At 49.8% G+C, this 11,363-nt stretch overlaps 2 protein-coding genes across 4 annotated transcripts in view; both read left to right on the top strand.

The window, feature by feature from the left end:
• The window catches only part of lpar4 (lysophosphatidic acid receptor 4), a 7,770-nt gene extending 5,375 nt beyond the window's left edge, over positions 1-2,395 (top strand). Inside the window, exons 4-5 of the mRNA XM_086178933.1 lie at positions 565-1,294; positions 1,386-2,395. Coding sequence (XP_086035059.1) covers positions 719-1,294; positions 1,386-1,874 — 1,065 coding nt within the window. The 5' untranslated portion in view covers positions 565-718 and the 3' untranslated portion in view covers positions 1,875-2,395. The remainder of the gene's footprint in view (positions 1-564; positions 1,295-1,385) is intronic.
• A 2,232-nt stretch (positions 2,396-4,627) lies between these two features.
• Positions 4,628-11,014, top strand: p2ry10 (P2Y receptor family member 10). 3 transcript variants are annotated; one of them, XM_086178592.1, is made up of 5 exons: positions 4,628-5,090; positions 6,252-6,446; positions 9,143-9,399; positions 9,474-9,654; positions 9,757-11,014. In XM_086178592.1, exons 3-5 carry the CDS (start codon positions 9,212-9,214, stop codon positions 10,690-10,692), a joined length of 1,305 nt encoding a protein of 434 aa, XP_086034718.1. In that variant the 5' UTR covers positions 4,628-5,090; positions 6,252-6,446; positions 9,143-9,211; the 3' UTR covers positions 10,693-11,014. The 3 variants fall into 3 exon arrangements, with proteins under 3 accessions (XP_086034718.1, XP_086034717.1, XP_086034716.1); XM_086178591.1 differs by having other exon boundaries at positions 6,249-6,446; XM_086178590.1 differs by lacking the exon at positions 6,252-6,446.
• The last annotated feature ends 349 nt before the right edge of the window (positions 11,015-11,363 follow it).

Raw genomic sequence — 11,363 nt, 5'->3', positions numbered from 1 at the left:
ATTCATTCATAAGTTATAGAGTGCGATACAAGTATTCAGCCTCTCAGTCATATGTCTTGATAATGTAGGTTCTGCACTGAATACATGAGTTTGAACTGTGTGAGGAACCCGGAGAACCCTAAGGAACCCCTCGCAGACAAGGGGAGAACATGGAGACTCCAAACTCATGGGAATCCAAAGTAGCTCTGTGATTTCCACTCGGGCGAGATCTAAAAACACCTTCGAGAACGCCCAGAATGTCCGATTTAGGAGGAATCCAACCTGTTTATTGCCGCGGCACCCTCACACCCTCACACCCTCACACCTTGGCACCTTCACAGTAGCACTGCTACAGCTACAAGAACTATGTTCAAAGTATTTGGATCAAAGGTAGTGTTTGTTGAACTCCAGTTGCCCTTTTTTTGCGCTAAGCTAGAAGGGATTTGTAGTTTTTTTCTCTTGTATTGTAGTTTTTCTCCTCCCCCTCCCCTCCCCTCCCCCCCCCCCCCCCCCGGCCCGACCCCAGTGTTCCTACGATTATTGGGAGGAAGTGACCGCGGGCCTTTTTGCCTTTTGTCTCGGCAGGAGGACGGGAGCAGCCCCCGCATCCTGCCGCTGTCTGAACGTCCACGATGGCTCGCAGGGGGGGCTGAGCGTCGGACCCCCGCGCTGACGCGCCCCTCGGACAAATATCCTTCCTCAGACCCCTCCTTTTCCCGGCGACCCGAGTTGCGTCGCCATGGCGAGCTTGGTGCTCAACGAGACCGGGATGGAGGACTGCGGCATCGACGACTCTTTCAAGTACAACTTGTACTCGGTGGTGTACAGCGTGGTCTTCGTCCTGGGCCTGATCACCAACTGCGCGGCGCTCTTCGTCTTTTGCTTTCGGATGAAGATGCGCAACGAGACGACCATGTTCATGACTAACTTAGCCTTATCGGATTTGGTGTTTGTTTTTACGCTGCCTTTCAAGGTCTTTTACAACGTAAACCGCCACTGGCCCTTCGGAGACGGGCTGTGTAAGGTGTCGGGGACGGCCTTCATCACCAACATCTACGGCAGCATGCTGTTCCTCACTTGCATCAGCGTAGATCGCTTCCTGGCGATAGTCTACCCCTTCCGCTCCCGCTCCATCCGCACGCGCAGGAACGCGGCGCTGGTGTGCGCGGCGGTATGGCTGACCATCGTGGGCGGCGGGATCTCCGTGACCTTTTTCTCCACCATCAACAGCACCAACAGAGCCACCGCCTGCTTCGAGGGCTTTTCCAAGAGCACCTGGAAGACGTACCTGTCCAAGATCACCATCTTCATCGAGGTAAGGGGCGGGACAGGCGCGCGACCCCCACCGTTCCGAGAAAGCGCCCACGCGCAAGCTTGCTAACGTGTCTCCTCGTCTCGACCTCCAGATTGTCGGGTTCCTCCTTCCCCTCCTGGCCAACTTGGTATGCTCCTCGCTGGTGTTGCGAACCTTGCGGCGGCCCGTGACCGCGGGCCACGGCTGTGACAGCAAGAGGCGCGTCTTAAGGATGATCCTGGTGCACCTCGGCATCTTCATCACCTGCTTCGTCCCTTATAACTCCATCCTCTTCCTGTATGCGCTGGTGCGGACCCAGGCCTTGGCCAACTGCGCCGTGGAGCGATTCGCCCGAACGCTTTACCCCATCACCCTCTGCCTGGCCAGTCTCAACTGCTGTCTGGACCCCGTGGTGTATTACTTCACCTCGGAGAGCTTCCAAAAAAGCCTGACCAAGGGGGGCAAAGGATCGGGTTCGCGGCCCGAAAGTATTCCCCGCAGTGACACCGAGACCCCTGAGGCGGCAAACACCCTCCCGAGAGACACGCACACGCTGGCCAGCAACGGGAAAGATACCAAGATGTCAGAGAGTCAGTTCTGACTCTGCGGGGAGGAAGGAAGGTCACCAAGGGCCGGGCGGGGCCTCGGAAGACAGCGGCTCGTGATTTTGAAAAATAAAGCGATCAGCTGTTTTTGTCCCCGAAGAGCGACAAACACATAGCTCAGCAGATTAGTCCAGTCCTGAGGTAAGTCCCGAGGTATGGCCCGGGCTTTGCGGAGTAATCCGCCGCAGGAGAGCGAAGGAATGCATCTGTGTTTATTATGAGTGACCAGCGGAGACCCAGCTGCACCGCCACGCCGGCGATAGTCCGGAGACACGCAGAGCCTCTAGATAACAAAGACCACATCATCGCCCGGGCTTAGCAAACAAACACAAAGAAATGCGCCGGACGGCGGAGGACGACGTGTTCCGCGTGGCCGGAACGGGCCGTGGAGTCCACTTTGCGATACCTGAGCCCCGAGTTTGCGTCCATGTAGAGCTGGAGCTTTTTTGCCTTATATCGCTGTTTTGACTCTTTAGCCAATAAAACTCAGCGCGTCGCCGACCTGCTGAGAAATAAACCAGTGTCATGTTAATGTCCGGGGGCCGTCGCATGTTTGGAATTGCTTCGCGGCTATATTTATTATTCCTACCTCCCGTCCCCCCCGCCCTCCGGCCTTGTGGCTGTTAGCTTGGTGAGACATGCTACAGACGGGCCGCTGTCAGCAAGCCTATTTTCAGTCACCTCCCCGCTGAGGCTCTTCACTCGCACCAAGGAGCCCGCGGGATCCAGAGGCCGCCAAGGGTTGTCCGAGGACCTTTGCCTGCTTGCTGTGTCACAAGCCAAATGCTTATTATGACTGGAGCAATGGCCCATTGTTTACGGGCTGAATGAGGTCTCTCTGTCTTAATCTGGCCTTAGACCGCAGATCTGCCCAAAGTCTCTTATGTACAACAATGCGCTCGCACTCCCATGTGCGCTCGCTGACTGTACTGCAGTTATTTGGAGCAGCTTCTACTGATTCGGGGAGCTCCTCCATTACGGTCAACCCCAATTTCCCTGTTCAAACGTCCATAACATCTCTAGTGAAACAGATGACAGCAATCATGTTGTCACAGGGAGGCACGGCAGCCAGCAGGTCCTTGGTTTCCATGTTCCTCAGGGTTCTCCGGGTTCCTCCCACGGTCCGAACACATGCAGGAGGTTCATTGGAGACCTTATATTGTGTCGACATGTGAATGAGCGAGTGAATGGTTGGTGGGTCTCAAAATGATGCAAATGAGTGAGTGAACGGTTGTATATCTCTTTGTGACCCTGCGATTGGCTACCCGTCACTCGGGACAGGCTCCGGCCCCTCCGCGACCTCGAGTGCAGGATTAGCGGTGAATGAATGAATGAATAGTTTTGCAGTATATTCACAAGGGTCAATTGTTATGGTATCTGAAGTGGTTGCACGGGCAGAGTGTAAACAAACACCTGCGTCCTCACCTCGTGACGTGATGAAGAGCAAGCCGATCGCCCCGGAGCATACAAGTAGGACCCTAAATGCACCCAAACCTTCTCTGATACATATTTTCTGTACAAATGTGTCGTTGGATGAACAGAAATCCCCCTCACTTAACAAACACCTAAGAACTGACAACGCTAATTAGCCTAGCTAACGGGGTGTATTTATTGTGCGTGACCCGTCCATTTAAAGAAGTATATAAATAAAACACAAAAAGTCAGCAGATCAGGATGAAATAAAAGTCCCCTTGCTGAAGAAGTGCCTTTGTGACCAGATAATCAGTGCCTTCATCACTGCATGGATATTATTTTATTTATCAATTTGCAATTTGAAAACCAATCATTTGCATGATGTATTTAGACAGATGTGTTTATCTATATTTTAATAATTTCATATTTTGTATACATGTCAATTGTTGTTATTGCTTTTTCAGCGCTAGTGTCACGTGTCAATAGTTTAATAGCAGTTAGCCCTGTTAGCACCTGAAGCGCCCACCTGCGACTCGGTGCGTTGGACAGGTGAAAACAGATGATTCATTTTATTTTGAAAAAGTTCCCAGCCTGCTGACAACGTCACCCTGTCCACGCGCCTCCTCCTCGTATGTTTCTTCAATGTTCTTGAGCTGTCTCTCACTGTTAGCGTTGTGATTTGTCTCCAGTAAAGACCCTAAACCTGAAGTACCTCACATACTGTATGTTCTCCTTGTGAAGTGACTGCTATGGAGCGACGGTTAGCCAAACCCTCCTTCCGTGACTCCTACGTTTGTGCTTCCCTCAGGGGGGCCTTTCTGTGTGGAGTCTCCATGGGTCTGCATGGGGTTCCTCAGGGTTCTCCGGGTTCCTCCCGGAGCTTCACCGGGGACCCTACATTGTCCAGACATGTGAATGACAGGGTGAATAACTGTACGTCTCGTGACTGAATGGTTGTACATCTCTATATGTTGACCATCAGACCAATTACACGATAGGTCGACACAAGAGTTCAGGAAAGGCCTAAAGAACCCGGTCTTCAGGTTCTTGCATCTGCAACTCGCGGTAACAAATCATGTTTTTGGTCTTTGGATCCAACGTGGAGAAGGAGGGCGGCCTCACAGCTGCACAACCGTACCTGATGCATGGGGACAGGAGATGAAATCGGAGAGGGCCTCCTTCTGGTGAGTGATTTGACCATGTGCTGCAGCAGCCTTGACCCTGCGACTGCAGGTCGGGGGGCGGCGAGCAGAAGACCGCGAGGAGCAGGAAATCGGGAGGAGTGGGAGTTTACATAAACATGCAAAGGGGAGGGGCGGGAAGAATGTGAAGAAGAATGTCGATCCTCCAAGGAGTGTATTCTAAGACTGCAAGTCTGACCTCTGGTGGTCTTTTCTGCGCTTGGCATCGACGTTTAACCATCAGATTCAGTCGATCTGGGCTGTGGAGACGTCCCGCGGCCTCTTTGCTTCCTCATTTTGGATGTCGCATACATGGCGCGGTTCAAAAATATCATGGCAACGGATAGGTCCACAGCTTTTGACATCCGTCGGCACGCAACGGCTTGAAAGCCGCGTCACCAGAAGAGAGACGGCCCCTCACAATTGAAAAAAACAACACTGAAAAAAAAAAAAGGAAGTTATTTTTTTTCGGTAGGGGGAAGTAGATGAAGATTGACTTTGACTGCCAAAGCTGCACGAAACACTTCGGTGTAAAGGGACGCACCATCATCGTCCGGCGTGGACGGGAGCCTGATGACACCCGATGATCGGCTGCTCTGCGACCCTAACGTTCCAGATGTAAGCCCAACCATCTTCCCTCTATTGACCTTTTTTTTTTTTCTGCCGTTGGTTAAAAACAACAACGGTGATGCTTTAGGAGACACGGCAGAAGAGGCAGGAGGTGCAGCTGAACTCTGCAGAGATGAGGTTCCTCTTTTGAGGGAGGAGGATGGAGAGTGTCAGGAAGGAAATCCATTAGAAGGACAGCACATTTTTAGATGTTCTGTAACAAAAATATATCTATAAAATTGCTCCGTATTCAAATCGATGTTAGTATAGTCTCACATGGGTTTATTGGCTATTTAGAATGATGTTATAATAAACAGGTCCGTTCAAGATTCGGGACTTTTATTGTCATTACACAGATGAAACAACGAAATTTAAAGGTAGCAGCTCTCAGGTTCAGTGGAACCAAAAACAGACACGACAACTTTAAAAAGCAGGACGCGACGATAGCGGCATCTCTGGGTTCCAGATATGAGAGGGAAAAAATATAAGACATAAAGTATAAATAACCTCTTGAAGAATAAATATGTTGAAAGAAAAAAGTAAATAAGTAAAAAAGGGAAAAGTGAGAAAAAAAAGGTTTGTTGCATTGAACTGTATGTGAGGTTGAACAAACTACATCTTGAAGAAGTTCAGTATTTCTTGGCGTTCAGGTCAGAAGGTGAAACCCACATATTATATTGATTCCTCACACATAGTGAAATATATCAAGCCATTATTTTTTTTTTTTTTTTTATTTTGATAATTATGAGTTACATATCATGAAAATGGCAAATTCGTTTTCTCAGATAATTAGTGTTGTGAAAAAGTTCAAAATTGGAAAGTAGTGGTGTCACACTTGAACTTTTAATCAATTAAATAACCAATGAACTCGATTAGGGGATGAATTTATTGGTTGATCGATCGATCGATCAAACCAGGTTTCCCTTTAGACGGTCTCAGTCTGGATCGGTATGCTACACAATCACGTGAAGGACCGCAGACTTGCCAGATGTTTCCAGAAGACGGTGGCCTCCAGGAGGAAGCTCAGCCAAGAACATCCACAGAAAGTTAGGTGGAAAGAGAAAGTGTGGTGGGAAAAGCAGGATCCGATCCCAGAAGTCGACCAGGGAGCATTTCATGCTTCCATCTGCTGACTAGCTTTATGGAGATGCTGATTTCATCCCCCAGCAGCAGCTGCCCACTCGCCCAAAAGCTTGTTCAGTGGCCGTGGTGTTACAGCAAACCGTCCTCGTGCAACCGTCCCTTCTCGGGGTGTCTTCGAGAAGAGGATGATACACCTGACCCATCCGTGCAGATGAGCTGAGGGCCGTTCCCAAAGCCACGCCACATCCGTGCAGTAAATTGTGCCAAAGGAGGCCCGACCAGGTACTTAGTGCATAGAAATGAGCGCAGCATTGATCTTGTATAACACTAGACATTAAACTTTGATTTTCTTTATCTGTAGCCATCGAGTTGCACCTGTGAACCGTGTGCTTTTACTCTCCAAGCCTTTTTTCATTTCAATGTCATGTTCAGTTTGTTTATTTGTGTCACGTTTGCTTGAGGTGCCGCGGTGGTTAGCGGCGGTTAGCTACCAGCAACAAGAAAAACAATCTTTGCAGACGATTTAACCACAAATAACACCTCTTGTAGAATTTTCAAATTGGACCACAATGGTGTATCAGAGCTTTCTCCTCGGAAAGATCCCTGGTTGTCTCCATGTTCCTTCATGGGGTTCCTCAGAGTTCTCCCGGTTCGTCCCGCAGGAGCTTCCCCGGAGATCCTACATCAGGGGTGTCCCAACTTTTTGCAAAGAGTGCCATATTTGGTGAGCTCCTTGATTTAGTGACAGTTACCATTTTTGAAATTGGCTGGAAAGGATCACACCAGGCCCTTTGACCCTTGTGACAAAGTTTCCCATGGCAAACTGGACACAAGTCTACTGCCATCTTTTGGTGAAATATGAAATAGCATTTTTTTACACTTTTGTACTGAGGTCAATCGTGCTGGCGGACGCATATTATTGATTTTATGATAGAAGCTACGGGCCTGTGTAAATTTCAACACGGGACGCATTTGGCCCTACTTTGTTCGCTCATGTTGACTGAGAGGGTGAATGTTTGCATTTTTCTGCATGAGGTGTGATGGCAGACCTCCTCACAGTTTGATTTTCAGTTTGAATCCTTGTTCTTCATGTGGTCGTTGCAGAACAGTAGTGGCTTGACGGTTGCTGTGTCACTGTGACAAACAAAACACGACGGCTGGGTGTCTGACATCCTGTGTTCAAATGCCAGAACGAGGGGTTTCCATTTATCAACTTACAGAGGCGTGAACCCGAAAGTGTGTGTGTGTGGGTGCGTGCAGCTGCACGTTCAGAGCTTCTCTTGTCACGCTTACTGATCCTGCCAAGAGAAAACGGCCGTGTGAATTGCAGAGGTAGTATTTTGTTGTAACATCTTGGGGCGTCACCTTCAGTCTTGCAAATGATGCAAGCTAGTATTTGAATCTATTATTCAGATATCTGAGCAACACAGTCGGACAAAATGTTCCATCAGCGTATCTCTTGCGGTATCTCTTGCGGTATCTTTGGCAGGTGTAACCCGGAATGAGGCGACTGGTCGTTCAATGCTGTGGCTTAAGTACTCCACTCTGATACCACTGAAAGAAGGGCATGGGTTTGCTATACGAAACCCACCGCTCGATCGATTCCCCTTTGGGTGCCAGTCGGCTTTGACTTATTTCAAATATTTTCATCTAGTTTCGCTGCTAATAACCTTGCATGCACGACAACATAAACACCTTAGGTCACGTAGCATACCATTAGCATGGAAGTAGCTCCTCCTGTCTGCATACCGAATTGTCCTTGAGCAAGATGTTGAGCCCCCAGTTAACTTCAGAGGTCCAGTTAGCGCAATAATACTCGTTCATTCATTCTTTATCTAGAAGGCTTATTCTGAAGTGCGGGTCGTAGGAGCGCTGGATCCGATCCCAGCTGTCCTTGGGCGAGAGGCAATACTGTCTTACATAAATATCTTACTCACAAGAGCATCAGACACCGGCCCTGGGAGATGCCCAAGATGCCCTGTTGCCTGACAGGGCATCTTGGTGAGGATCCAGACTAAGAGGGATGTTACGTGATGGTCAAGCGCTAAAAAGATGGCAAGGTGCCTTGTTGGGAATGGACGGTCCCCAGACAGGTCCAAGAGAGGGGAGGTCGCCGGCACGCCCCTGACCCCGGTCCCCTACGGCCCCCTTCCCCTTCTTGCAATGGAGCAGGCAAGGAGAGCTCTAAATTGTGTCTGATTTCACAGTTCATCCAGGTATCCAGCCCCGTTTGAGACACCTGGTGGTGTCCCAGATCCACCGAGTGCCTGGCAAGGAGGGCAGGGTTTGGCCCGGACAGTCCAGTTGCCCTTAACTAGGAGCTTTGTCATGTGGCGGTAGGCCCAAACCTGAAGAAATCCGGCCCCCAAGTGGTATGCCTCCAATGGAGCAGCCATTCAGCTCTTTGTGTAATTTGGCCTGTGGTTGTGGACCTGGAGGAGGTGTGTGACCATGAGCACCGAGGAGGTCTGTAAGAGAGGCTTTCAAGGACGAGGCAGCGGCATTGTAGTTGAAAGCTGTCCTGCCTCTGCAAAAAGGCTGTAGAAGCACAAGAACGGTCGTCGGGTTTTACGTTTCGGGGAGGAGGTGTACTGTGATTGGACCTCAGAATAGCTTTTTGTGGACGATGGCGTGACCTCCAAAGCCCTCCAATAGGCCGTGGGGCTTTTTTTGTCTGGCCGAGCTGAAAGGTGGCTGGGAGGAGAGGAGTGGAGTGGAACTCCCTCACCCCCAGAGTTGGATGGATGGATGGATGGATGAAGACACAACATCTAATGGCCACAAAATGGTGCCTGTTATTCCCCTTCTCTAATTCTCGAGACTACAAGTTAAGGCAGCTGCCGGGTATCTGGACCAGACACGGGTGGGTGACTCATTGCAGAGTCCCTTTTTACTTTCACCCGGAAGTTGTGATCTGCTCGAACAAACAATCAAACGTCGATCTGAGACCTTAGTACGTTGTTGTTGTCCGATTCCAGATGTTTGGTTTACACGAATGAAAAGACCACCGGAGAAGATCCTCGGATGACGGCGCCGGCGTCGGTTTGATGGAGGGAGTCCCTGCAAATGTGTCGGGTCCCTGGAGTGGGCCCGAGCCGTACTCCTCGTGCAACCACAATCTGACCACATGGGAGCAGAGTATGAACCAGATGTACTCCTACTTCTACATGCTGCTGTTCATTCCGGGGCTGCTGCTTAACAGCACCGCCCTCTGGTTTCTCTGCACGCATATCAGGTACGGTAGCGCTCACACACAGACACCTCAAATGTACTCAAAATGTCGCTAACTTGTCGGGGGTTTGACCACAGGAAGAAGACGAAGGCTGCAATCTTTATGATAAATCTAGCGCTAGCAGACCTGGCCCATATACTCTCCCTGCCTCTCCGAATTCATTATTACTTCACCCAGACGTGGCCTTTTGGACACGGCATGTGCTTGGTTTGCTTTTACCTCAAGTACCTCAACATGTATGCAGCCATAGTGTTCCTGGTAAGCGACTGATCTCGTGGCTAAAGTATGAACAAGAAAATACCCCTTTCCTGGGAAAGGACATACAACTGTGCTCTTCTTTCGCCCCGTTCGGCTTTCCAGGTGTGCATCAGCGTGCAGAGGTGCGCTTTCCTCCTCCACCCATTCGCCGCCCGCAAGTGGAGGCAACGATACGACCTGCTGATCAGCGTGGTGGTGTGGGCGCTGGTCAGCCTGGCCTGCTCGCCGTTTATTCTCATGCGCAGTAGCAGCGGCGGCGGCGGCGGCGGCATCTCCTCTGGTACCGCCGTCATATCCGGGAGCGTCACCAACATGTCGTACACACCAGGTTCCGCTTCTCCACTTTTGGGCAAATACAACGAGTTCTTTCTAGTGACTTGGACCGCAGGACCCGGCGGACTCGACCGGGCGCCCAAAGCCACCTCCCCAAACGGCGGCTGCTTCAAGGACTTGCCCATGCGCTCCCTGAATCCCATCCTGGCCGTCGTCATGATCGCCCTCGCCGAGCTCTTCGGTTTCTTGATCCCTCTGGCCTGCATCGCTTACAGCTCCATCCGCATCGCTCACTCGCTCAAAAAGAAGTGCGTCAAGAGCGAGCATAACCTGAACTCGCCCAGGACCCGGTCGCGCCCCCGCCTCCAGTCCGTGAGTTCCGTGAACGAGGAACAGGTAAACGGAGAGAAGCGCCACGCCTTGCGGATGGTCCTGAGCTGCTTTCTCGTCTTCTTGTTTTGCTTCGCCCCTTACCACCTTAACTTCTTGCTCTACCTGATGGCGTCGCAGAAGATCGTATCGCACTGTGACACCATCCTGGCCGTGCGTCGGTTTCACCCCGTGTCTCTGTGCCTGGCCAACCTCAGCTGCTGCTTGAACCCCGTGCTCTACTACTTCCTCACGGCCGATTTCAAACTCCGCCTGACCAAACGCACCTCCTCGTCCTCCTCTTCGCACGTGTCCTCCCCGATCTTGTCCAAGACCCCTCGGCCGACCGCTCCTGAGTGTGGAGAGCCACTGGTCAGGGTGCGAGTAAAATGCTAAGCGATACCGTAGCGTGTCGCTAGTTTTCTCCTGAAACCAACATTGTTCGGTCTCACAGTGCAGCTTTTTTTTTGCTAATCTTTTAGCGCCATGTGTCTGCAAAGGCTGCTTCTTTTTTTATTTTGTTTTTTAAACAGGACTAGCGGGTTTACTTTTTTAAATTGACTTCCATCTTCCTTATTATGGTTCCCTTTTCAGCCAGAAACATTGCAGATGCCAAATCTGATTATGGAGAACAGTTTAAGTGTGCATTTGTGGATCTATATTTGTATATATGTAAATGATCTCAACAAGTATAACATTTAAAAGTGCTTTTCTCACACAGACGTGTATATTTATGTACATTTGTATACACACACACGCACACGCACATACACACACAAACACACACACATATATAGGTATTTACATATATATGAATGGCACTTTTGTCACATTGCATTCACTCATTCACATATAAATATATTTTGATATCTATATATATTTATATATATATGCACATATACGTGTGTCTGTATGTGTGTGTGTGTGTGTGTATATGAATAGTCCCTACTTGTATAGTGCGTTTGTCACCTTGTTGTTTCAAAACACTTTACACTGTAATTCATTCACTCATTCAAACGCATATATATGTTTATACTGTATACACACACACATATATATACAGTAGA

Source organism: Fistularia commersonii, chromosome 31 (genome assembly GCF_037954325.1).
Source record: "Fistularia commersonii isolate RoL2024-O1a breed Wild chromosome 31, RoL_Fcom_v1.0, whole genome shotgun sequence".
Taxonomy (NCBI): Eukaryota; Metazoa; Chordata; class Actinopteri; order Syngnathiformes; family Fistulariidae; genus Fistularia; species Fistularia commersonii.
Note: the sequence above shows the minus strand (reverse complement) of the source record. Positions and strands in the feature narration are given on the sequence as shown.

Bases quoted from the DNA above. Each gene is read 5' to 3' on its own strand.
- p2ry10 (XM_086178590.1), top strand. From the start codon at position 9,212: ATGGAGGGAGTCCCTGCAAATGTGTCGGGTCCCTGGAGTGGGCCCGAG. The intron at 9,400-9,473 runs GTACGGTAGCGC...GTTTGACCACAG, and splicing joins TTTCTCTGCACGCATATCAG to GAAGAAGACGAAGGCTGCAA. The intron at 9,655-9,756 runs GTAAGCGACTGA...TCGGCTTTCCAG, and splicing joins ATGCAGCCATAGTGTTCCTG to GTGTGCATCAGCGTGCAGAG.